We start from the raw sequence: 26,989 nt of genomic DNA, 5'->3' as shown, positions 1-26,989 counted from the left end.
AAGTAAGCCCAATGAAAGAATGTATAAGCATGGCAGTTCTTTTCACTCTCCCAAATGTCACCTCCTTACTTTGTATGGAATGTTTTACAGTGTTGTACGAAATCATTATATCTAGATAGCAGTTTCTCTCAGATGGGTCCACAGTTTCAGTTTTGTTTACAGTATATGGGCATCCTTGGCAGGAGAAAGTTTGAGAAGCCCATGGGAATTGCAAATTAGGCCAAAGGGCAGACTCCAGTGTTAAGTCTTTTTTAAAAGTACAATTAGTTACTGTAGGAAGTGCTACAGTACACACATATACAATATAATACAGTATATACACAACGATATTCCATTATTCAACTAACTCAACTAGCCCATAATTCAAATTTTAATTAGATTAGTTTTAAATTTTAGAATGTCAGAGAATTGCTAGTGTTGTCAATGAAACAATGTTAATCCAGATATGTTGAAACAAGTTTGGCTGTCACTGTTTGGAACCTTTCTTGAGCTGTTTCCTTAGCAAATAAAAAGAAACTCATCTTCTGCATTATTAATACCCACAGACTTTCATTAGCATTTTTATTTTTGATTCAAGGCAGGAAACTTCTGCATTTTAATGTCCCATTCATTTTTCCAAGCGAGATATAAAGGAATCTACCTTGTCCCTCACCGAATGATACTGAATCATTGTGGGCGCTTCACTGCTTTCGCTAGCGCTGCAGACAGAGATAGCCGCGCTGAAAAAACCATCGCGCTAAAAACAATAAACCTGGCTGGTTTGTTCAAACCGAGAAATCCCCTTGAAATGGGAATGAAAGAAAGTTTGGCAACATAAACCGTCCCAGATTAATTCCCACAAAATTGCAGCAGCCCCAACTTACTCCTCCCATAGCGTCAAACAAAAGAACCCCCCCCCCCCCACCCCCCCCCGCCCCGCCCCCCACTCCCTACTACTGCACATTGTTCAAAATGCATTCATTTGTTATTTGATTTTGTGCGTGTGAGAGAAACAGAGAGAGAGAGAGAGACATCTATACACAGCACTACTCATCTCATATCAAAGTGCAAAGAGAATTCTAGAAATGTGTTTGTCGCTGGCGGGGCTAATATCAGATTTTCATTACTATCCATCACTTGATAATAAACATCTACACTATGCTGATCCTCATTATCTCTTGCCAGACCACGTGCAGGAGCCTCATACTATTAAGTCGGAAGGACTCTGGGTCAGCGATGCAGCTGTTTGAACAGTCAAACTCTGAGCCGTGCCTATTCAAACAGTGAATATAGAGAGAGGGAACATGCATCAAACAGTCTGGATTCACCAGGGAGAGGTATGAGTGGAAAATTGAACTGGGATGATTGCAGAAGATACATCACATTCCTGTTAGTTTTGTGCATAGGAAAATCGTTCCATATTGGCTACAGTTAGATAAGTTATTGACCTTCCAGGATATTACATACATATATGGTAGATGTAGTGTAGATACATATAGAGATGCCATACATACTGCATACAGATAGATAGATTTACATATAGAGAAGCAAAGAAAAACAGAAAAAATGTATATTGGACATAACGGATTGGAAAAAGACAGGTTTTAAATGTAGGTGCTACATGTATCATTTTAACATGAATAAGTCATTAGCACATTAATTTGAGACATTAGTATAATTACCAAATACAAATTAGACCATTGCCGAGAAGATTGTTTGCTGGACTGCTTTCTGGCACAAAGGGAGATAGCTTTACAGCGCAAAACAAGACGTGGGCTGCTCTTTTTTTTTAAAGGCATTTTGGACAATCACAGTGAAGAGGGACAGGTAGAACGGGAGAGAGAGTGGGCGACGACACGCGACAAAGGTCTGGGGCCGAATTCCAACCCAGGACATTATGAATACATTGTGTATGCAACTGAGCCACCAGGTCACTGTGCCTCCAGGGAAAACAGAGAAAGCAGCAACATTCTCTTTGCAGCAAGAAGGAACGGGGTTTATGGGAAATGTGTTCTTAATTTTGAGAAACACTAGCACTAACGATACCACTGGAGTCTACCAATTGTCTGGAGACAATTGGTAGACTCCAGTGGTATCGTTAGTGAGACCATGGTGGACCATGGTCTCATTTGTTTACAGTAATTATACCAAGATATCACAATTCATGTGACAGTGACATACTGATGTTTGAAAATGCTAAATGTAGCACCTTTATTCTATAGAATATTAGTTCAGATTCAGACTCAGACACTGACTCGGTGTGGTACCGTAACTGGACAGTGATTGGCAGATAGAAGCCATCGAATTCAAGCAACGCAATCATGGTTTGAGTGGCTGGACCTCAAGCCGTTAGAACTGAAACCAATTAAATTCAACCAATGTGTCTTTGGTTGACTGGGTAAATCTCTTGTGAGTGTGTGAGTGATGTGTATATGTAAATTTTTTGCCCTGAAGTAATACTGTTGAACATAGCGTCTATCCCCTCCAGTTTTAGAACTCATCAGTGACTTCTTCTGAAAAGGCAGTGGTCACGCAGCAGAACTGGAAAGCAATGAGATATCACAAGTGCAGCAAGAGCGTCACCCTCTGTGAATTTCTATTGACATCAAGACATTGATAAGTCCACCCATCCGAAGCTTAGTGACTGATCCTGTGGAAATTTGGGGATTTATTATTTTTTTTACATTAAAGCTGCAGAAGGTACCTTTGCAGAGGTAACTGCCTGAAAAATTTGAACCTCAATACCCAGAAATCGTGTAATGTGACATCAGTAAACTACACACTGTGATGCTTTGTACCAAAGGATACCAAAGGGATTAGAGAGGAAAAAGATCTAACGTTGGTGAGTCCAGCTTTCTCAGGACTGCTGTTTGGATTTCACTCTTAATCGTCACTTATTGTGTGTGGAGAAGATTTCCCCCCCAGTGGCCATACGAACACCAGAATTTAATTTGGGCAAACTGGGTGAATCTATGGCGTCTCAGTTAGTGGGAATGAGAGATTCTTCTCTGCCGCAGCCCCGCTTTTTGATTTAGACTGATAAAACAGCTGGATTTTTGCATAAAACCCGTGTCTATTGTGGATTTAAAGCTGTGAAAACATATTTACACAATTTCTTACGAGTCAAGCACAGAACCACAGCAATGCTTTCCTTCAGTAAAAGTCGTTACCATGGCTGGGTAGATCTGGTTTTCACATGTTTCTCCTGTTTAAGCCTCCCCTCCATGTGCAGCGATAGGTTTGACAGAACCTCTTGGCTGCAAAATACTTGTCCTATTATCTCAAAACCAGAAACATGGAACTTTGGCACAATTTGGCACATTTTCTAAAATGTGCATGCTTGCAATTTCTAAAATGTGTATCTTTGCAAAAACGCATGCACAGAAGCCACCAAATATATGTGCTTGCACTTTTGCAGCAGAAGCCTTGTCTGTCTGCATATAAAGTATGAGCAAATGAGTGGGAATATGCCCCTAAGCCAGCTTTTTCAGATACTTATTATAAATAAAGCGAATACTTTGTAACGCTGTGCTCCTTCCGTATTTTATTTCAGGAATGCCAACAGCTCTTCAGTTTCTCCTTGGATTCCTAATGTGATTAATTACCTTATGTTCAATTCAAATGTTCTGAAAGAAATCCCAGGAAAATTTCGATGACAAATTGCTACTCCTTTAAACCTGTACATCCACAGCTATTTTAGAGCTGAACCCTTTGCTGTCACTTTCCCAGGGTAGTTTCAAAAGGACCTCAAAAGAAAAAATAGAGGGAAAGGCTGTGATGAGTGGGTTGATCCGGGCTGTGTTTTTCCATCCTCAGTATTCTAGTATTCATGCTGATTTCAGACATAATGATCTTAAAAGGATCTAGATGAAAGACCACAGCCTGACAAAAGTAGTAATTGTGACACCTGCCAAGAGCATCCAGCTCTTGTCGTCTATCCATTTCCTTTTTGAGATGAACATTTTGTTCCACTGCTGCATAAGTAATGTCTGCTGCGTGATAAAACACTTGTGAAATATTTGAGGCTGGTTTATCCAAATGTCTTGCTTGTGAAATCACCAGTTGACCATTTGAAACATCTGAAAAACATATGCGTTATTTAGAGCTGCAACGATTAATCGATTAGTTGTCAACTATTAAATTAATCGCCAACTATTTTGATAATCGATTAATCGGTTTGAGTAATTTTTTAAGAACAAGAAGTCAAAATTCTCTGATTCCAGCTTCTTAAATGTGAATATTTTCTGGTTTCTTTCCTCCTCTATGACAGTAAACTGAATATCTTTGGGTTGTGGACAAAACAAGACATTTGAGGACGTCATCTTGGGCTTTGGGAAACACTGATCGACATTTTTCACCATTTTCTGACATTTTATAGACCAAACAACTAATTGATTAATCGAGAAAATAATCAACAGATTAATCGACAATGAAAATAATCGTTAGTTGCAGCCCTAGCGTTATTGTATTTACAAACTTGCTAGAATTTCCTTGTTGATGCATGCAAGTAAAAAGACTTAAACTGAATTAGCCTGTGCAGGGTGTTTCAGAATGTGCATGCATTAGGCTTTAGTTTGGTATTGAAGCACTGTGAATATATCATAATCCTTAGCAACCTCTGGGTTCAGATAAATGTGGTTCTATAGTAATGCCTCGTTTTACAGTGAACTTGGGTTTCTCAACTGTTTGAGCAAGTGGCAACTTGCTCAAACAGTCAATGGGAGTGGCTCTCAAAAGCACTTTGTAGATTAGAAAGATTTGATTTTTAGAAAAAATCATCATCATCCATCAAGCATAGAAGATAATTTTTTCCACTTCAGTTGTGCAAAGCCTCTGTCTGATTCAGTTCATTCAACTCTCAAAATGTACTTTGCTCCCTCTCATTGGAGTCACTACAGAGTGGTGGTGGTACTTTGTGGTAACTGTAAGTGGGGTCGAAGGGGCGTAGACTGTTGCGCTGCATAGTATGATTCATTTTATCAGGACATTGATTAAAGGCACTGATGCGTTGAACAGAAAATGTTTTGAGTGTATAAGTAGCCAGGTTGAAGCTGTTTTTAAGTTCATATCTCCTTTAAAGGTCCTTATGAGGTGATTATTCTATAAATGCCACTTGGCCAACTTAACATTAGGAACTAGGGACGGGACGATATATCGAAATTCAATATATCGCAATACGAAAATGTGACAATACGTATCGTGAGGCAGAAAAATTTAGCTACATTTTATTTTGCTATAGTAATGATGTTTTTAAATTGTTGCAGTTCTAGCAAGCCAATGCCATTGCTAGAAGGATCTGTAGCTCAGAAATAAACATAATTCTGCAGTCATTGAATTTTTATTTATTACATTGTTTCGTGGTCGTACTGAATCGTGAACCCCATATCGCGTATCGAATCGTATCGTGAGATAAGCGTAGCGTCCCATCCCGATTAAGGACTTCGGGTTGGAATATTTTCTACATCACAACAAAAAAGTTCTATAATCCAAAGTTAGTTGAAAATCCTAGACACTAAAAATGGTGCAGTGGTCCCACTAATAATTTATACCAATGTCTTTGATGCTCCTTGGAATGAATAATCAAATATCAAGTGAGTCCTTATGCAATACCTGCCACATGGCTGATGTTGCATCCTCTGTTTGATTCTTTCCTCCTACTGTGAGATCAGCTTTGTTCCCTACCAGTCAGCTGCCACAGACTAAAAGAATTACTGTACATATTCACCCTCTGACACATCTGTAATATATACAGCCAGCTTTATGAAAATATAACCATGATTCCCAGACAATATTGCATTTAGATTCCCTGCTATTCTACTGAGGGTTTGGTCAACGAACCAACCAGTGTTACTTTATATACCTTTTTGAAACTTTTATTCACTAAGGAAGGAGTGTCCAGTCTTCTTCTGTTAGTTATTGAGCAGCTCCACTGAAGCAGTTTGGGGTTGAATGCCTTGCTCGAGGGCACCTCAACTATAGCTGCTGAGATTTGAGAGCGAACTTCCAGCTGCAAGTGTGCCTCTTTAATCTTTAGGGTGCACTATGCAACTTCACACTTTGGCAGACCCAAGTGGCAGCAAGGATAACTGAACTTTTAAAAATTTTGTGAAGGAGTTCACTACCCAGAAGTCATGCAACATGATATCAGTAAACTAAGCATTCCTCAGACTTAAGTTTCTTCTTGGTGTCTGCAGGGGTGGAGGTTAGGGCTGAACGATTTTGCAAAAAATATCTAATTGCGATTATTTTGACTGATATTGCAATTGCGATATGATTTGCGATATTAGATGGAATGATCATTTTGAAAACGTATTAAAATGATTATGGTGTGATTTTTGCGGGGATCTGTACCAAACAAAGATGTTTTCTTAAGTCTGTAGAATATGATGTGTAGGCCAGGACATCTGTGCAGCACGACAATATTTAATTTAAAATGGTATTTTGACACACATTTCGCCTTTAACAAATATTGCACGTCCTGCGATTTGAAAATTGCAGTAGGCCATATTGCGATTTCAATAAAATTTCGATTAATTATTCAGCCCTAGTGGAGGTGGTGAAGAGGTTCAGCCATTGTTGGTGAGTTCAGCTTTCTCTGGACGGAGCGCTCACTTACCTCTGTTTAGGAGACACTTTTGTATTTCACCCTTAATAGGTAGGGTCCACTTGTAATTGTTACCCAAACTGGCCCGGGTGGGCGGAGTCAGCACTTATATTAAAACGGGCTACGCCGCGGGGTGCATAACAAGTGCAGCATTATATATTGATATGCAAATTATCGTATGACATCATCTGCCGACTTCTAGCGACTTTCTGAGCAGCCAATAGCTGCTTTCCTTGGAAAAGAGTTGGCAACACTGCTACCGGTGCGGTAACTCAGCCCACACAGTGAACTAATGCCTGATCTGAAGCCTGTCGAGGCTACAATAAATACACCTATCAAAACATATCTATTGTGTTTTATTGTTCCACTACTTACTTTTCATCATAGTGATAATGGGTACAATGATAGATAAAATTTGACAGTTGTCTTGTCCCACACTGTGCCACAGGAACACTAAAATAATCCATACATAGCAAAATGCATTGTGTTTCAAACCTTCTACCCTTATAGCCAACAGAGTTTTGTTCAGCCTACCTTGCATAACTTGGGAAGGCTTTGGCAAGGCTACATGGACACCAGCCTTTGATAACAATTCCTCCAGATATTTTGGGGACCTGCTTTAATCTTCCCGCTATTCAAGTTTATGCCCTGACCCCGACTTTGAAAATCACTGTCCACAGCCAGTATTTTAACTTTAAAGAAAATTTGCCAAAGAAGCCTCAAGATGAAGAACCATATTTCTGTTTGAAATCTTCAGATGTTTTCAGACCTCAATATATAAGGATTAGGAGTCTGGAAATGTTGGAAGCCTTGCGTGTAAAAAAAATATATAGTAGCATATAATATTCACTCTGGATTATATGAATGGACAGCAGTTGTTTGTATAATGTATTGTGGATTGTGAAGCATTCCGGGATATTTAGCACAGTGGGATCATGTTGATATGATTGTGGTGATCTTAGAACAATTTCAAAATGTACAAATTAATTTAGTAATTCATTTAAATTTGCGAAAGGTGATGGTGCCTGTAACTGTGTTTCCATGTACAGATTTCAGATTCAAACTTGTGAACTTTTGGCCAAAAAATGAATTATTTATATGATATAGCTCTACAAAGATTTTTGAAAATGTTTATTTAAAAATTTGAATGAAAAGGCTTGCAGTGTATTAGTTCTGCCATACGGAAGGTAATAATATTTGAAACGCCTGATATCACAGGCAGATGGAGGCTCCATGTCAAAATCTTGAAGGAGTATCCAGGAAACAGCATGTCTCTAAAGTCCTTAAATATTTACTAAATCTCATGTCTCAAACTACATTTTAATTTCCTCTTCAGCTCCTCTTATGTCTTGAATGTTCTCTCTCTGCATGAGAACTGCAGATCACTTTTTTTTTTTTAAAGGTGAGAGGGTCATTTTTTATTACTGAGACAGTGAGAGAGCTGAGAGGGAGATAGAATGGGGGAGACACAGGAGAGTATGTTCTGATTGGATTAGATCAGAGGTAGGGATCTTAAAGTAATGATCTGTGACATTTTCATATAAATAAATGACCGTTTTGCTACTCTCTGCTGATATAACACAATAGTGAGCCAACCCAGAGCCAGTTTGTGAAAGCTTTTCCATTTGCTGTTCGAAACACCCGACGTCTGGTAGGGCTTTCCAAGGAAAAACAGACAAAGAAAAGAAAAGAGCGCCACCTACAGACACTCAAACTTCATCAACAGAAAATCCATACAATCCAACAGAAGGGCATGTCCTGTGTTTTTACTGTGCTGATATCCTCGCTGGTTCTCGAATTAATTCGAGTACATGGTGCGGCGGCTGTTTGCCATGACATTTGTCAGGGGATCTAATTTAGAATGATTTTAGTTTTAATGCAGTATGCAACAAAATATGTGATGTATTTGATAGCGGTCTAGTTTGGATGTTCAGTATTTTTAATTTGGCACTTGGATGACTTTTCTACCCAGTGCTTGTCAGCATTATTGACATCCCTTGCCTTGCAATTTTGTTGATGTATTGCTTGAAATAAATAAAAAAAACAGCTTCATGCTCACAGCTTCATCATTCTTAACAAGAAACATATTCAAACTTATGATTTATCACTTTTACACTGAGGGGTATACAGTTTTGAACCTGACATGATGACATCCTTTTCTCTTTATGGAGTGGAGCAGTTCTGTACTTTCCACTAATTGTGTTAGCTAAAAGACTGCATCATATGTCAAGAATATTAGCCACAGAGAGGAGGTTGGGTAGGAGGTCGGGTATTGAAAAAATATAAAGTAATGGGATGTGAAGCAGGTCCTCTCTGCAGTCACTACAGGCAGTTGTTGAGACTGCCTACGCTGCCTTTGTGTATGTGTATTCCCATGAGGAACAGCAGAGGATAGGCTTGTGTTGTGTCCCTCTAATGTACTACATGCTGTCCAGCAGACATTTTTTTTTCCACAGAGCCTCTACATGAAGCATTGATTTACAGCTCTGTCCTCCTTGGAGGGAAAATAGCAACAACCTTAATTCCAAAGTCTCTTTAAAGAGAATTGGACGACATCGTGCACATACTGATTGTCACCTTCATCATTAACCCCAACTCTTCAAGAGATGATGATCGCCATCAAATGTGTACATCATCTGGGCTAAAGTAAATGTTCTGCTATATCTATGAAATGTAGCCTAGATATTGCCTGCAAAAGAACAGTGGGACAACAAACCACTCTGGTATCCATTTTCATCCTTAAACTTATTGTGACCGCTGTCCTCTTGCCCTCTGCTCTTATTTATTCCTAGGCTACTGCTGACAGTGATGATGCACAGAGGTTTAGTTCATGGCAGTCTTTTAGTCTGGCGTTATTACAGTATAAGAAAATGGTTTTCAAGGTAGGGGTCAGGACCATCCAGGTGATCACAAGGTGATTTGGGGTTGGTGGTGTTGGTAATGGTGTGGGGGGGTTGAAAATAGGTTTCCAACACACAAATTTATTATAATTTTTCCAATCTTTGTGATAAATCCCCTGGTGAAATAATGAATATTTTCAGTCTCCAGGCTTCTTCAAACAATTAATCAAGTACAATAGCCTGAAAAGTACAGTCATCAGTTGGAGTCATAATCATACTGCATGTTTACATCTACAGCGAGGCATTGCTTTGTCTTCGATCGTGCCTGGCTCAAAAGGTTGAGAATGCTATAAAAATAAACTCTGGATAACTTTCAGCTAAATGCCAAAAATATAATTGTAACGATACACTCTCCACGTCTCACTTCAACTTATGAAGAGGAATATGTCCTTCTTGTGCAGCAAGGGCAAATTCCAATGCAGTGTAATGCTACCTATTTAGGCCATTATCTGGGACTCCTCATCCAGAATCATTCATTTTTTACTCTTGATTTCACTTCTCAATTTTTCTCACCTTTGTCTTAATATATAGAAACACCATGGAAAGGCTTGGTGCAAAGCATATGAAAAAAGAAGCACAGATCCTGTACAGACGGTGGGTGTGTTCAATTCTATGCACTGAAGCACTGCGACACGGTTAAATTAGCTGATTCCACTAACATTAACATTAACTAACACTAACATTACTTAAAAACTACAAGGTAACATTAAAGTCACCTACCGTTAAAGTTTGTAGGGCAGCAAAGACGAGTTACTGTCTGCAAATCCCCGTGGAATGTAAAGTTTCACTTTTGTTTTCCCACCAGGAGACTCTGTGGATTGAGTTCAGTCTGCTGGTTTGCTGTCTGTACATCTCCACATGACAAACATGATGTGATGCGTAGGGCTGCAACTAACGATTATTTTCATTGTCGTCTTGATTAAACGATTAGTTGTTTGGTCTATAAAATGTCAGAAAATGGTGAAAAATGTGGATCAGTGTTTCCCAAAGCCCAAGATGACGTCCTCAAATGTCTTGTTTTGTCCACAACCCAAAGATATTCAGTTTACTGTCATAGAGGAGGAAAGAAACCAGAAAATATTCACATTTAAGAAGCTGGAATCAGAGAATTTTGACTTATTTTTCTTAAAAAATTACTCAAACCGATTAATCGATTGTCAAAATAGTTGGCGATTAATTTAATAGTTGATAACTAATCGATTAATCGTTGCAGCTCTAGTGATGCGACATCAGGCGCATTAGAGATCCATTTAGACCCATTTCTATACAGACCAACCTTTGATTTTGTGCCTCTGCATGGGGAACACTGCATCTCACAGTCAAAAACGCCCTCTAGAGGCCATCTGACAAAGCGCATCATCTCACTAAGCGTTACCTGACTGACTGACTGACTGACTGACTGACTGCCTGACCTGAATTTGCCTCGTGATGCCCTCGGCTGCACTGTGGGAAAAAGGCACTCTACATTCATTTTTGAATTCTTGTATTATTTACTAAAAATTTATGCAGTCAACAGCATAGCAGGAGGCATTTGATAACGCTTCAGCCGAAAGGGAAACCTAGTGAGAAACATCTGCCATCAAATCTCTGTATATTGGGCCGTTCCTTTACCCCGCACTTCAATCACTTCAATCCAACTGTTACTTTTACTTTCCACTTGCTGCTTGTTTATGGATTGGCTTCCTTCCGTTTGTATGTTTGTTCATGCGTTGGATTTTGATGAAACTGGGGGGGGGAATGATGCATCTCACCACTGTACAAAAATACACTGATTGGCCCAAGGGGGATTGTGCGTTTGTCCATGTGTCACACCTAATGTATCAAACATCACAGGTTGGATTATGACCAATTATGACGGATTATTAACTACAGATAAAAAAAAAAGGTGACATATTTGTTATTGACTGGCTCAGAGGGGGACAGCATCATTAGTGGGAGATGGCGTGTTTGCCTTGTTTCCACATGCAACTAAATTAGTTTGTTATAGAAATGGCCAATGTGCCCTTTATACGATCTAAAATGTGACTTGTGGCATTGTCGAGCTGAAAATAACTCTGTCTCTGGCACACATTCAATTAGCCTCAAGATAGAAAAGTTCAAGAAGTCTCAGATTCATTGCAGCAGCTCAAGGGCTTTTTTTTTTTTTTATGACATTAGTCTGAGTCATGAGTCTTGCTTCTCCCATTTCTAGCGTTTGGAGAGAGTTCATGTTTAAAATTATTGATTGAGCTGTCCTAGATCACAGGGAATAACATGGATTCTGTTCCACGGTGGGGTTTTGCTTTACTACATGATGTTTACAGCAAGGTATTTTATTCGCAGACAATCCGCCGTGTATCGTGTAATTTCTGTGCAGTGTCTGAGCTGGTTATTGTTGTCACTTTCAGCCTTGCCATGTCCTCAGAGGCACTATGAATGACTGGATTTATGTATGTATGATGTAACTACCTAAACTTTTATGTAGCTCTTTGTTTTTTTCTATTTTGTATGGTAAAGATATGAAATACAAAGCAATCCTTTTTCTTCCCCTTACACAAAGGTTCACACTTTCTACAATGTCAAGCAAAACCAATTAACCCACACCTAAACCAGTGGAATGGGGTACACAAATGACACATTGAGAAAAGAGGATTAAGAATGTTCATTGTGTACATAATTGCTCTGCTTGGCAAAATGTCAATGTTCTTCTCAATTCCAACAGACAAAATCTGGAATTGCTTTGCTGTACAATGAGGAGACCAACAATACCTATGACGTCTGCCTGAAATTGACCAAAGAGGTATTAACCATACAGAAGCTGGATGTAGTTTGCACAAGAGGAAGTGATTCCCAATTAAATGTAAGTGCGCCTGTGAGCTCTTGAGACTTGCATTGTAATACATGCTGCATAATTCCGAAATACTCTGTTTCAATGTTCCAAATATCCATTTGCCAATGAGAAACTCCCACTTTCTAAAGCACAGAACTGTTGTACTCCGAAGACAGGCAGCTGGCGGTCTGGGCTTGAGCATCAAAGTAAGCAGATAATTTTTTGATTATGGAGAGAGTGTTTATCTGTGAGAAAGCACTTCACTTCTAGCAGCACTGAAGTCCAGAAACTCTTAGGGTCCGCATTGCATTGTGGCATATGTACAGGAAGGCAAATATTCTCTCTAGGTTTGGTTTCCCTTCTCATCTTCCTCTCCTTCTTCTCAGGGAGGCGCAGAGCATAAAGTGCCTGTGGTTATTTCCAAGATTTTTAAAGATCAAGTAGGTAAGACGGTATTTATTTTGTCGCAGTGATGTGGATTTGGAAATGTTTGTGGTGCCGTGTTAAAATTTCATCAGTCAAATTGATGCTACAAATGTTACCGAACATTATCTGAAATTAGACTGGAAATTTTGCTGGTGACATTTCAGTAAATTATATTAACAAATTCCAGTTAGTCTTGAACGCAGAATGCCAAATCCATGACATTTACATGTTATAATGAAAAGAAATATGAACCCACCAATATCTCCATGTCTTATGGCTTTTAATGTGGCAACAACTTGCACGTCTGAATTTCAAATATTGTATATTTTAAGGGGAACGTTAAGTTCATATGTGAAGCAGTGAACAGTAGACAGTTCAGAAGACTAAATGGGGCCATGTTGTCTGCTACAAGGGAGAGAAAATACTTCAATCGATGCATGTGTGTCAGTTAAACTCTAACAAATGATGACCTCTCAATATCCTGCTAGGATGCGATAGCAGTCACTCGCATGAATGAATCATTCGCTTGCCATTTTTTTTCCTTTTTGCCCACATCCGCTTAATACCTTTTGGGATATGAGAGAAACATGTCTTCCTCTCCTCGGGGAAGTTAAGAGCCCTTTTCACAGAGCCATACGAATCTTTTCACAACAGCGAAGAGGGCTCTTTGTTCCCCCCCCCCCCCACGCCGCCGCAAATGAGTTCACATCCTGATTAGTTTCAGATTTCACGCTTTCCTATGTTCATCCTGTGAGCTCTAGGATGGTGCGCAAGATTAGCCAGACAGGAACACTGATTGCTATTTCCATCACATCACTATGTATGAAATGAGTAATTATTTTGTAATGTTTCCATTAACCTTTGACACTTGACAACTGACGCCCGCAGCCGATCAAACGGGGACGCTATTCGTCGGGGATGCTATGTTGCAGGTTGGTACATCAGTTCACGACTTCTATCCCTCGAGGTCGATTCAGGTCGTAGGCAAGAGGCAGGGACGATGCGCTTGTTGCATCTTAATTTCAAACAGCCGCTTCCATTTTGACATGGTGTAATTTCATTGAGGAAATTGCTGAAATCTCAAACGGCATTTGATTTTAGCTCCGCCGATGTCTTTCTTTCTCTGTTTCTTGTCTTTGAAGAGACAAGAGATTATCGTGTCATGTGAATATGTTTTATTACCGGAACCTAACGCACACTATTTTCCTTTAAGCAAATATGTGATTAGCATAATGTGGTACGATTATTATAAGGGCCCCACTGACTAAAAGTAACTTCTCCATTCATGAGAATAATCACCAAAATACAACATTGTCTAGTATTTAATAATGATATTCATTTATTCTTTAAGAAGTTAATTTGGATCTGTCTGGCAGGAGCAGAGGTTTATTGGATGTGCTAGTTATCTAGAATATCCAATAGATTCATTGGACTGCCAAGCAATATTAGCATTCATATTGAGAGTTATGATGAATTTAATTGCTATCGCTTCCACCTTTGGACCACCACTGTTTCATATTTATTTGCAATGACTTGTTTGAATTGTCAAGCTGCAGAATATTGCATCTATTTACATACTTTAGGCTAGGGCAGGAAAGATAGCAGATGAAGCAGCATGGTTGCCATGTTACACATTTTCTCAGTGAAATAGATACAGTGTAACTATTTCTTTTTTGCTTCTCGCTTTCTCTGCTGGTGTCTTTAGGTCAACGGCATAAACGTAGAACATTGTACTCATGAAGAAGTTGTGAGTATATCTCCTATTAACCGTTGAAAAAATACACTGCTCCATTACTGTCCCATTCTCTCAGGTTTAATGCAAAATCCCTGTGGTTATCAACGCTGAGGTACATCAATCTGAGTTGTTATCTTGGCAGGGGACTACTTTTTTGTGTAGTTTACACTGTGACAAATTGAAAAGACTGAAAAGCAGTAGATCCATATCAAAAGCTGCACAGCAATTGAGGTCACTAACATTGGGTAGACTTTCTACATGGGCGATCTCTCTCTCTTTCTTTCTCAATTTCTCTTTCCATTTTTGGCTCTCTCTTTGTTAAATGTTTCCTTTTTCCCCCCCCTCTGTATTCACCCCGCTCCCCCACTTCCCACGTCTGTCACCGTCGTCTCCTTGCGTGGCCCTAAACAGCTGTTCGCTATATTCACCTCCACAACGTCAAACGGCATAATGAGCAGTTTCTCTCCAGAACAAAACGGAGAGCTTATAATAGCGGGCTGTCACGCTCACAGCGGTGACAGATGCTCAGGCTAAAGCGACAAGGGTAACCACACTATGTCGGGAGAGGAGGGATCTGGTGGTAGATGTACATTTAGGATGTCCAGAAGTCACCTTGCGTGTTCACATCCTTCCTTTGGTCAGTTGGCTTTTGCTATCTTAGAAGCTCATTAGATCCATTAACTGAGCAGCCTTGTATTAGAAATATATCTGTCTAGAAGTTTGACTCAGATGTCTTGCGCTCAAGCTCTCTCTTATTTACTCTCCTCCAGGATGGATGGAGGATAGCTTGACTTAAACAGCCCAACTGAAATAGATATTTTCGGATTTAGTGAACAAAAATTACCCTTCTTCTCGACCAGCATTACCAGCACTTGCAGGCTAAATACCATTTAGACATCAGATAATCAGGCATCTAGAGTGTAGTTACTTTACTTAGCTGTCACTTTTCTACATATGTAACATATATATAACATCATTAGATTCAAATTGTATCTCACCCACTTTCTCTCTGTCTCTCTCTCCTCATGTCAGGTTCATCTTTTGCGTACCGCCGGAGATGAAGTCACCATCACTGTTCGGTACCTCCGAGAAGTTCCGTCTTTTCTAAAACTCCCTCTAGGTAACAGTTCAGTGGTTTTGATGTCACGCCAAGCTCACCGCGAATGGGTTTTCTTTCAGCATTTTTAGCCTTACAGGAATACAGTGATACAGTGACTTTATAGGAGATTGTCCCCTAGACACCAAAGTCACCAAAATCATTCATGTTTCCCCAGTAGATGCTGGCTCTGTCGCTCCATGCTAACACTTGAGCATACACTATGTTGAGTGATAGTAGGCTCCATGCTAACACTTTAGCATACACTATGTTGAGTGATAGTAGACTCTGCGCTAACACTTTAGCATACACTATGTTGAGTGACAGTAGGTCACCAGCATTATCTCAAAAGTGAGAAAATGAGAACTTGTAGCAGCTCTAAAGCTAAATAGTAAGTACATTTTAAATATGTTGCAAACTTTTGTGGAGGACATTGTTAAAATGTCCTCCACAAAAGTAAATATTAAGTGTAGTTCCCAAAATAAACCACAGCTACATCAGCTATAGTTAATGATATAATATAATATAATATAATTTAATATTTCATTTTTTAAATTTCTCAATTTGCAAGCCATGTAACAAATTTCTCTATCTACAGGCCATATAACAGAAGCCACTAACACCGTTTTATTATTACTAGCCTATAAGGTCAGCCTTCTTACTTTGGATAATGCCAGTTGCATTTGATCACATAGTGTATGCTAAAAATGTTAGCATGGAGCCTACTATCCCTCAACATAATGTATGCTAAAGTGTTAGCGTGGAGCCTACTATCACTCAACACAGTGTATGCTAAAATGTTAGCATGGAGCCTAATATCACTCAACACAGTGTATGCTAAAGTGTTAGCATGGAGCCTACTATCACTCAACACAGTGTATGCTAAAGTGTTAGCATGGAGCCTACTATCACTCAACATAGTGTAAAGTGTTAGCATGGAGGACCGGAGCCAACTGAGGATGAGCATAGATGATTTTGGTGTCCATGGTCACCAACGTTGAACATAACCAATTTTCAATTTTTATTAAATATATTGCCAACCCAACTGGTCAGTAAATATAGGGATACAGATAGAAAAAGTCCAGACCTCTGAGTCACCCACTCCTGTTGCCTGATAGTTAATTAAGAGAAAGTGAAACCAAATGAACTAACACCACAGAGTACAAATCAGTCTCCACTAGCAAACATAACGATCGTTTTGTACAATTTACCTAATTATGACTACGAGCGCTGCAGGTCTAGAAAATAATAAATACTAACGGACATGCATGAATATTTATAGTTCAGTTGATAAAACCCCGCATTCTCACCCATTTAAACTGTGATTGCGCTGAGAAATCCGGCCCTCTTGTCTTCTGGGTAAATTAACATTCACAGTAAGACTTCAATGCAGAAGACATGCTCAGGTTTTGCTGTAGAGTATTTGGCTGGTTCATCGTGGTTTGCTGTCCAAGAACAAATGGCTCAAGTCATACTCTCGCTAAGCTGTCCTTTGTTTTAGCAATGGCACAAAATTACATCAGGAGTGGCCAAGAGTTGTTTTCCACACTTAACTGAGTGTGACAGAAACAGCAACCAGGTCCTCTAAGGCCAAGCTAATATCATATCAAAGAGCAGCATTTGTCTCTTTTGGATGCCGTCCTTGATCTACACTGCATGGTTTTCAGACAGGGCAGCAGAATAAAGTCAATAACAAAGCTTAGAGAATGTTTCCTTTGAAAATGCAAGGCTTTAAATGAATGCTGTTTGAGGTTTCCATGCAACCCTTGACTGAAAATAGTACTTTTTTTTCTTAATAACAGATGTGACATGAAGTTGCACTTTATCGGCGGTTCCTCAGAAGCCTCTTTTTGATGAAAACAAATTGTTCTCCTCTCTTTCTCAGGTTCTCCTGGGCCATCCAGTGATCAAAGTAGTCGAGTGTCCTCTCCGCTTTTTGACAGTGGCTTACATTTAAATGGAAACACAGTAAGGAAGATTTATTTGATATTGCATTTATTATATCGGTTGTGTTGTGTATGTTTGAATGCTGTTGCGCTTTGATAAAATAGATGAAATTGACAAATTATGCCTGCAGGCTCCAGGTCGACCCCAGCCATGTTGAAACCTTAATCAACTTGTCATACTTGCCTAAATTTCTCTTTCCAGTTCCCTTATGTTAACCTTAACCAATTCCCTTCATTGTCTAACCTTTTTCTGACCCAAACTAAATCGTTTTTTACTTGCCTACTCTCACAGACCCCAAGTTATTCTGCCACTAAGCTAACAACACTTCTGGCCATGACCTGATGCTTTAATGATGTGACATTTGACCACACAACCAAGCAGCTAAATGTAATTCGCAGAAGAGAGGAGGGAAAAACTTCCAGTTTGCTTGTGGTTCCTCCTATAGATCTGTCTGTTTTCATCTCTCAGTTTGCCAGCCAGTGGCCAATACTGCAAACACACATAGTTAACCTCTGATTGAGAAGTCCATTTTAGGTTTACAGATAGCTGACGCTTTCAAATTTAATTTTCTAAAGACTAAGTTGGGGTAATGTGTACAAACATAGTTTAAGAAAGTAGAAGTTGTCTGTTAAAAGAATAGAAAATGGATTTAGAGTATACAGTATGGCTCTTTATCTGAGGAGTTGAATCACAATGCATTAATGCATTGAATATGTTTCTCTATGGGAGTTCATTCATTTCAAATGAGAGGGTCTGTCTACCGTTGCATCATTCAGTTGCAATGAAGGCATTGCATGCTGTGGCTTGTTTTCAAATGATGCATTTTTTATTCATGACAAATGTTGTTCTGCCCTGATTTTTTGCTAGGTTTCCATGATGATATGGAAATAATATATTGTGATTTGTCTGACAGATATTGCAATTTTTCTGACAGATATTGCGATATACATTATTTTTTATTTTAGGGCTATATTTACTTAGGAAGTGTTTTAAGCACTGCAACAACAGTATGTTGTGGAAATACATGTACTGCTCTATAAAGCAATGATGAATGATATCTGGTTCCAAATCCAACATTAGTTTATTTAACTTTAAAATTGGCCATGGTAATCCTCAGAATCAACCTAACAAAGTGCACTGAACACTGAATGAAATCTTAAATAACACAAAATGTCTGTAGTATCTGGAATACCGTAAACAACAAATGTAAATATCTTTTTTCTTTGAGCATGCGATAAATAAAACCTTAAAAAATACAGCTGTGTAACTGTAAACAAGCATTTATCTTTGCTGATATTCAGCACGGGACGTTTCTCTTGACACTGTGCTAGTGTCACACAACAGGTAAATCTTAGATAACATGGAATCGGGCGACTTGATTGGTCAGTATTCACTGCGCATGCAAGCTGTCACCCTCTGCATGACCCTTTGCTTGCATTTAAACAAAAAAACAAAGATATTGCAGCCTTTGCATCCTCTGATATTGCAATATCCGTATGAATCCAAGATATCACAGCCCTACTGTGAAGTTTTGTGATGAAGACTCAGAGTTGCAGTTAGGTTTTACTCCTAAAATCCAAAACCGTGTGTAATACGTTTAAACTCAACATGTTCGGAGCCGGAAGATCCCTGTGTAAATCTCTGCACACAGCGGCGGCACAAACGCATCACGGATTAAGCGTGATCCCGGTGTTAGACCACACAACAGGTTCTATCAGCGGCTCCGGTTTCTCAGGGAGGAACGGGTCAACGGCAGGAACAAACAGCAGACATCAGCTCATGAGTTTCTAGCTTAGCGATCAAAGCCATTCGTGGCTCCCAGCGGCTCGAGCTTAGTGTGGTTTTGGCTCTGATTACACAGCGTTCCTTCGTATTGCTGGGATTGGTAGTAGCTCTTGCTGTAGTAGTAGTAGTAGAAATGTCTTTGTCACTGAAACACAATGGCAACTTAGAGAAACATACGTTAAAGGAATAGTTCACCCAAAAATGAAAACTCTGTCATCATCTACTCACCCTCATGCCAAATGAAACACAGGTGAAATTTGTTAGTCCATATAACACACAGGGAGGTTGCCAGCACAACTTGGTAGCAGCCTTCTCCAAAACAACTGAAGTCAATGGGGACCTGTTCTTTAGAGTTCCAAAACAAAAACAGCCAAACACTGTGAACAGAAAGACCTATACACCATTATTTGTTGCAAATCAATCAGCTGTAGTTAAGATTTGCACTAAATGATGGTGTAAATATACTGTAGGTCTTTTTGGAACTCTGAAGAACTGGTCCCCACTGACTTCAGTTGTTTTGGAGAAGGCTGCTATGGAGTTGTGCTGGCAACCTCCCTGTGTGTTATATGGACAAACTTCACCTGTGTTTCAACTGGCATGAGGGGGAGTTTGTGAGTTTATTTGTTTAAGAAGGGACAATGCACATTAATTAACATGAGCACTTAAGTCCATCATGTAAAAGTGCAAGATTTAGCCGTACAGGCTAGTTTTCATCTGCAGTCCCTGGCAGATTGATGGCATATAAAAAACATTAAGAGAAAACATACAGGAACACATAGGCACATAAACACATAAGCACAGACAAAAGCACATAAGCACAGACAAATAGTAAGACAATGACATAACCCCTACTCCAGATTATGAGAGCAGTCCCTGGCAGGTTGATGGCATATAGAAAACATTAAAAGAAAACATACAAGAGCCCATAAGCACAGACAAAAGCACATAAGCACAGAACAAATAGTAAACAATGACATAACCACTATTCCAGATTATGACAGCATGTTCGATTGTCCAGTAACCACTGTTTTATAGATTTGGAGAAAGAGTAGATGATGACAGAATTTTCATTTTTGGGTGAACTATTCCTTTAAATAACTGGGGAGCCTCCCTAGCAGGATTGGATAGGTTAAACTCTGTGTGTTTATTCCAAAGCCTCATTGCACTAAGAACAAATGAACATCTATTATTACAAAGTTGTGAGTTTTCTGCCCATGCTGCACAAATATCAGGCAGCAAATTGGGCCCAGAGCCACCAGTCACAGCACTATATATATTGGTAGATGAAACAGACATTGAGCCTGATGATGATGTAGAGCTCTGCTGTCTAAACCTTGACCAGCCATGAGATACTCTGCAAGTAGAGGAGTGGAAACAATACCTTCAATGATTTTCCTCAAAACAACATTTCACCCTTTTAATGTTAATGATAGTCCTTTAGGCAATTGCACATTTAAACACTAATCCATTATGACTAGAATAGAGTAGCCGATAGAGACTCCATCTCTCTGCATTCATTGGACATGGAATATTCAGAGTAAGCATGAAGGACAGCAGGCGGCCACTTAAACCTTTCATAGATAATCTAGCCTTGAAGTGTTTCCATTTAAATCTCTAGCAACAGCTGAGGAAAGCAAAACCCACGTGCACTCTGTTTGGTCTGCATTTCCTACAATTCCCAGTTTGTACACATGTGTTTTTATCAGTGAAAAAAATAGAGCCTGACACATGCCTACCTATGCATAAACAAGCGTGGTTCGACTCAATGCGACATAATAGGTCAGCAGGCTCTAGCAGGATTCTCTACATCTTAATTCCCTGGTTGAGAGGCTAGGTGGCTGACAAACAGAGTTAGCCACACAGTTTTTCTCACCCCAGAAATAACATTTATGAAGTGAAAAACAAAATAGCGAGAGCTGGCCCTCCAGTTATTTCATGCTCATGTCAAGTCAAATTCTGCTTGTCTCACAAATAAGGCCTGCGATGCAAGTGGTTGTTTTTGTTCCTAGAGTAATTGCGAGTTGTGTGGGTTTTTTTTTTTTGTCTGGGCAATAGAAGTTGTGAGTTCACTTCAGTGTTCAGAAAATGCTCGGAGAATATAATGATACGAGGCCCCCAGATAGAGATTTGTAAGAAAGTAGGGCAACCCATAACTTTGTTTTTATCTCCAAATGAAAAAATGACACTGCATGTCATTAAGCAGCCATGCAGCATCATGTGAAACAGATAGTCCATAATGAAAAGGATCATTAAGTCTGAGGTTGAGCAGGGGGGGTGGGATGGGAATTGACCCCAGACATTCTGCTACACAACTTCTGTACATTCTGGATATTAAAAAGATGAACTGGCTGCGTTTAACTTTCCTCTTCTGTTGACTCATTCCAGCGATGGCTTTAATATTCTCGTATTCTGCAAGAAAGCATTAAGGTCAAAAATGGCTGCTGGGGTGTTTTGCCATTTTTGCAAGTGGGGACTGCAAATAGGACGTTGTAGGCAAGCATAGATAGGGCAACATTTACAATTCAAGTACTAGACACATTTAATTACTATTGCATGTGTCACACACTGAAGTTCATAGTTTGCCGAGGTCAAACAAATGTCATGTTTTAACAACGGTTCTTCTGAGCAGTGGTTCTTAACGTGGGGTCCGGGGACCACCACATGGGTCCTTGAGGGGGTTCCAGGCGGTCCCCAGCAACTTGATGAATTGTTAAATTTCAGCATTATTTAATTCACCAGCAGTTAACACAATTAGAGAATGTAGAAGAAAAGACTATTTTGATCATAGTTTCACTGTTATCTCTCTACCTACAATGCGAATAGTCATGGAATTCTGGACAAAATCATATCTGAGAATAGAAATATTCTCAGATATGGGTCAGAGAGACAAAATCTCATCAAATGGGGGTCCATGGCCCTAATGTGGACTGAATTAGGGGTCCATTCTATGAAAAAGGTTGAGAATCACTGCTTTTGAGGACAGTATTTTTGTATTTAAAAATTGTTGTTTTTATGAGAACAAAATAATAGCATTCATTACAGCTGCAACGATTAATCGATTAATCGATTAGTTGTCAACTATTAAATTAATCGCCAACTGTTTTGATATTGGATTAATCGGTTTGAGTAATTTAAAAAAAAAAATAAGTCAAAATTCTCTGATTCCAGCTTCTTAAATGTGAATATTTTCTGGTTTCTTTCCTCCTCTATGACAGTAAACTGAATATCTTTGGGTTGTGGACAAAACAAGACATTTGAGGACGTCATCTTGGGCTTTGGGAAACACTGATCCACATTTTTCACCATTTTCTGACATTTTATAGACCAAACAACTAATCGATTAATCAAGAAAATAATCAACAGATTAATCGACAATGAAAATAATCGTTAGTTGCAGCCCTAGCATTCATAACACATAGACACCTTGGAGTGAACAACAACCAGGTTGATGAGACTATTCTGTGATTAAAGACAAGCAACTGATGCACCGGTCAAGGCCAAATTATACAGGACAACCTTTTCAAGGTAAATCATCCAGGCTACTGTCTGCTGTACAGTCAATTGAAGGACCCCCATTAAAGCCTGGCTCATCCGTTTTGCAGCGATGTAAAACCTGCAATACAAACCTAAATAATAACTTTGCATGGCGTATCCCAACATATCCCATATTAATAGATATGCACAGTTTGTATCCAGTATCTTCCTGGTCACGTTTTTTTGACTTCAGCCTTTGAAGAAGACCTTTCTGTGCTTGTATGTGTCACAGCTAAACCTTGAGTCATTCGTTTTAATGAGAATGTCCTCGCCTGCGGTTTTCCGCCTTTTGATTTCGGGGGTGAGTTTCCTCTGTTGACTGTGTCTCTCTCGGACTGAACACAAATCTTCTCGCTTGAGAAATGAAGTTGTACCGTCTAACCGTGTGAGTCTTCACTCTGCCGCAATAACTGCTTAGTTGACACAAAAGTATAATCGTGTTCTCGCCCAGGAGTTTCCTCCGCAAGCGCCCCCCCCCTCTTTAAGCATTTTTTACTCACTTGCCTGCAGGCGATTAGAATTTGCTAAGCCTGTCTCCCGTAGGTTCCCTTGACGTTGAAGTGATTGACACAGTTTTCTCTTTTGCACCCCGGGGAGGGGGGGGGGCGGAGGGGTTCTTTCATCCAGGGCCGGCCCCAGGGTTTTGGTGGCCCTAAACAAGAAATTTGTGGCCCTATAACACTAAACATTACACATGCGCAGCTGATAAACAAATTCCCTTGCATACAGCAGTCATCACATATGGAATGAAACTGTACGGCCTGTTTCATACCGAAGCAATGAGCTGGGTAAAAGGTAGAACTGGTGGTGTGAAAGGGTCTAACCAGGTGAATGCAGTAATGCAACCCTGGAATAGACTTTTTATTAGGCATTCAAAAAGTTGTTATAGTCTGAAAAATATTCCAAGGGTAGAGAGGGATACAATTGTTGACAACTGTTTTGTGCAGTACAGTGTACTCTATCAAGAGAAAAAAAAAATATGCAAGGTTAGCTAGTTAATTGTAAGCCTGTCTCAAACCTGGGTAACTTAAATGTAATTCAGTTTCATAAGTATCATTCAGCAACAATATTATAGCCTACTTTCTATGCCTGGTCATTATTATACTGATAGCTGGAGAACATGCTTTTCCTGTATGATTTCACTGCAACAGTAGATCTATACATTCAAATCCTTTAATCATGAGGCCCCATGATGGAGCGCAGACATGTGTGGCCCTAAACGAGCGCATAAACTGTTTATGCCTGGGGCCGACTCGATAATTACGTCACCTCTGAAATATCAGCGGGCATGACTGAGGCGAAGAACGACCAGCAACCGGCCTTGGCTCCTGTTTTTCTGGCTCCGCATTGTCAGCGTTTAATTCACCCTGACAACCTGATACTTTTCTGTTTCCCGGCCCTCTCGCCGACTCTCGCGCCACTCGAGAGTTGACGTTCTAGGTCGACAGAAACGGAGCGAGGGATGATAATTTGTTAAGAAACGCAGTCATAAGTGCCGTTCCCTTTCGGTTCCCTTTTCAGAGTAACTAGTCACGGGTCTGACATGTTGTAGTCCAGCAGTGATGTGTGTGAATTCATCCTCCACTACGCTTCACCCGGAGGCTTTATTTCAGTGGCTTGGTAATATATTAAACCGTTTTGAGCTCAGGGGAACAAAGGTGATTCGGCACTCGCGTGATGAAGAGCGCGGAGATTCGACCCGGACGTTTGAAATCGTACGTCGGACCAGATCAGACCGGGACCGGGCTTTGTTCGGAGGATTTTTGCCGGATCTGCGCTGTCACATAATCATTTACTGCGAATGTTTAATGATATCGCTAATCCCTCTCTCATTTGATGCCTAAGCTAGTAACTCATTAGATAACACGCAATGCATCTGTTCTTCATTAAGTGCGGTGTGATATGCATTTAAATGCGGTGCTCCTCCAAGTATCAAAGCTCTCCAGCATATTCTGCTTCAGGACATTTTGGATGATTGATTTTTTTGATGCAGTTTTGTCAGCCTCAGTGGGAGTTTCATTAAACCTTTGAATGTTTGAATGTTTTTTTTAGGAGGATCTGAAAAAAGTCACAATCTTTTAGTGCTGTCATGATACCACAATTGTGACTTTGATACCAATACTAAGTTTTAAATCCACAAATTCAATTCGACTACGATACCACGGCAAACAAGAAAACCATCAAGCTATATGTTGCTATACTTGGACATTTTCGTAACAGTTTTTGCGCAGGGGTGTTGATGTTGGTTGGGTGTCCATCTTTGTGTGCTCTGTATGCGAAATAATTTTTGTATTTGGCTCAACCATTCTAGGTGGACTGGGATCCGGTTCAAGACATGGTGTGCTGATTGATGCTGTTGAATGTTTTCAGCTGTTTGACTCCCAAAAGAGTTTGAATGGGAGACTGTGGCACAGAATAACCCAGCTATTAGCCATACTAAGGTCTTATATGAAAGGAATAGTTCACCCAAAAATGAAAATTCTGTCATCATCTCCTCCCCCTCATGCCAGTTGAAACACAGGTGAAGTTTGTCCATATAACACACAGGGAGGCTGCAGCACAACTCCATAGCAGCCTTCTCCAAAACAACTGAAGTCTCAACCTCCCTGTGTGTTATATGGACTAAGAAATTTCACCTGTGTTTCATTTGGCATGAGGGTGAGTAGATGATGACAGAGTTTTCATTTTTGGGTGAACTATTCCTTTAATGTCTTACTCAGGTTAAAGGACAAGTTTGGCGATTTTGGACCTATATATAATTTGTCTCTTACATACCTGTAGTACTTGGACCCACACAGAATATTGGTTGAAACAGCGAGCTCCATTGCTAGGTCTCTTGCTGCTGACAATGAGTCCAAATGTGGTTTGTCAGAATATCTCCAAAACAGCCAGTCTGTGAAAACAATATGGCGACCAACCGACGTCTTTATATCCGCGGCCCGGAAAGCAGCAGCACCGCACCATTTTCACTCATTGGATAGTCTTCTACCAAACTCTGCTGTTTACAGTCTGACCTGACCGTCCAAAACTAGATCACTCCAGCACCTTCACCCCACAGCAGTCTGTGCTGCGGCAGAGAAAAATTGTTCAGTGATTTCCTAATTAGTTAAAGTGTGTGTAATGGCATAATTGTGTCATGAAATCAGAGCTAATTTTAATTTATGGACTTTGCAACTTTACTGTTTACTCTCAACTCCCCTGTGGAGCCTGCAAATATATATATATATATATTCTGACAAACCCCGTTTGGACTCATTGCTAGCAGCAAGAGGCAACAGAGCTCAATGTTTCAACCTACAGCTGACTGGAGGTCAGGAGCCAATATTGTCTGTGGGTCCAAGTACTACAGTTATATAAGAGACGAATTATATATAGGTCCAAAATTGCTGAACTTGTCCTTTAAGCTGTTTACACACATCTTTGATACCCTGCAATTATTTTTGTTGACATTAAAATGTACCTATTTTTTTGTGTGTTTGTTTATTCTTTGTTTTGTCTTTTTGTTTTACTTTTTTTCTTAGGAGCGGCTGGGATCTGAGCGGCTTTAATTAAAAATGGAAATTACAAAGTCTGAATTTGTGCAAATGGCGAAAACCAAAAGTGAAAGGAGTAAGATGTTTCCATGCCACTCTAACCTGTTTAATAAACCAGATATCTTAACCAGGTTTTTCATAATCAAAGTAGGTGCTTACCTGGGTTAATCTAACCCAGTTATGGCATTTAGATGCATCGCCCCCAAAATCAGGTTACTTGAGTAACTGGGTTAAGATGGGGATTCTCCGTGCATGTAAATGTAGCCAGTGTTGCATTCAGACCACATCCACAATGATCAAAAGGACTTGGCTTGGGGGGGGGCAGAAAGCTCATCGCATTGTTCATGTATTCCACGCAGGCTCCATCACCCCCTTCGCCCTCGGCTAATGAACCAAAGTATGAGAAGCGCTGGCTGGATGCCGTCCCCCTGCCCTTGTTGATGGCCAGAGTCTCCAGATACAAAGCGGGAACAGATAAATTAAGGTAAAGGTAATCCGGCATGATATAATTCACCTCTGAGGCGCACAGTTCACTGGGCACAGTTGTTGGCTTAGCAAGCACTTTTCATTTAGGCGAGAGGATGTTAATGCCAATATCTATGCACAGACATAAACGGCTTAAAAGGTCACCGAAGCTGCGA

At 39.9% G+C, this 26,989-nt stretch overlaps 1 protein-coding gene across 1 annotated transcript in view; it reads left to right on the top strand.

Annotated features, from left to right (window-relative positions):
* The window catches only part of sntg2 (syntrophin, gamma 2), a 72,880-nt gene that overhangs the window by 10,856 nt on the left and 35,035 nt on the right, over positions 1-26,989 (top strand). The window contains exons 2-10 of the mRNA XM_071544708.1: positions 12,185-12,322; positions 12,442-12,498; positions 12,679-12,736; positions 13,607-13,650; positions 14,424-14,465; positions 15,486-15,573; positions 17,435-17,517; positions 19,652-19,660; positions 26,708-26,832. Coding sequence (XP_071400809.1) covers positions 12,185-12,322; positions 12,442-12,498; positions 12,679-12,736; positions 13,607-13,650; positions 14,424-14,465; positions 15,486-15,573; positions 17,435-17,517; positions 19,652-19,660; positions 26,708-26,832 — 644 coding nt within the window. The remainder of the gene's footprint in view (positions 1-12,184; positions 12,323-12,441; positions 12,499-12,678; positions 12,737-13,606; positions 13,651-14,423; positions 14,466-15,485; positions 15,574-17,434; positions 17,518-19,651; positions 19,661-26,707; positions 26,833-26,989) is intronic.

This window comes from Centroberyx affinis, unplaced genomic scaffold (genome assembly GCF_046629955.1).
Source record: "Centroberyx affinis isolate AG114_WGS23_722 - 3 ecotype Tasmania unplaced genomic scaffold, CSIRO-AGI_Caff_v1 ptg004638l_1, whole genome shotgun sequence".
Classification (NCBI taxonomy): Eukaryota; Metazoa; Chordata; class Actinopteri; order Beryciformes; family Berycidae; genus Centroberyx; species Centroberyx affinis.
This window is presented reverse-complemented; position numbering and strand designations above follow the sequence as displayed.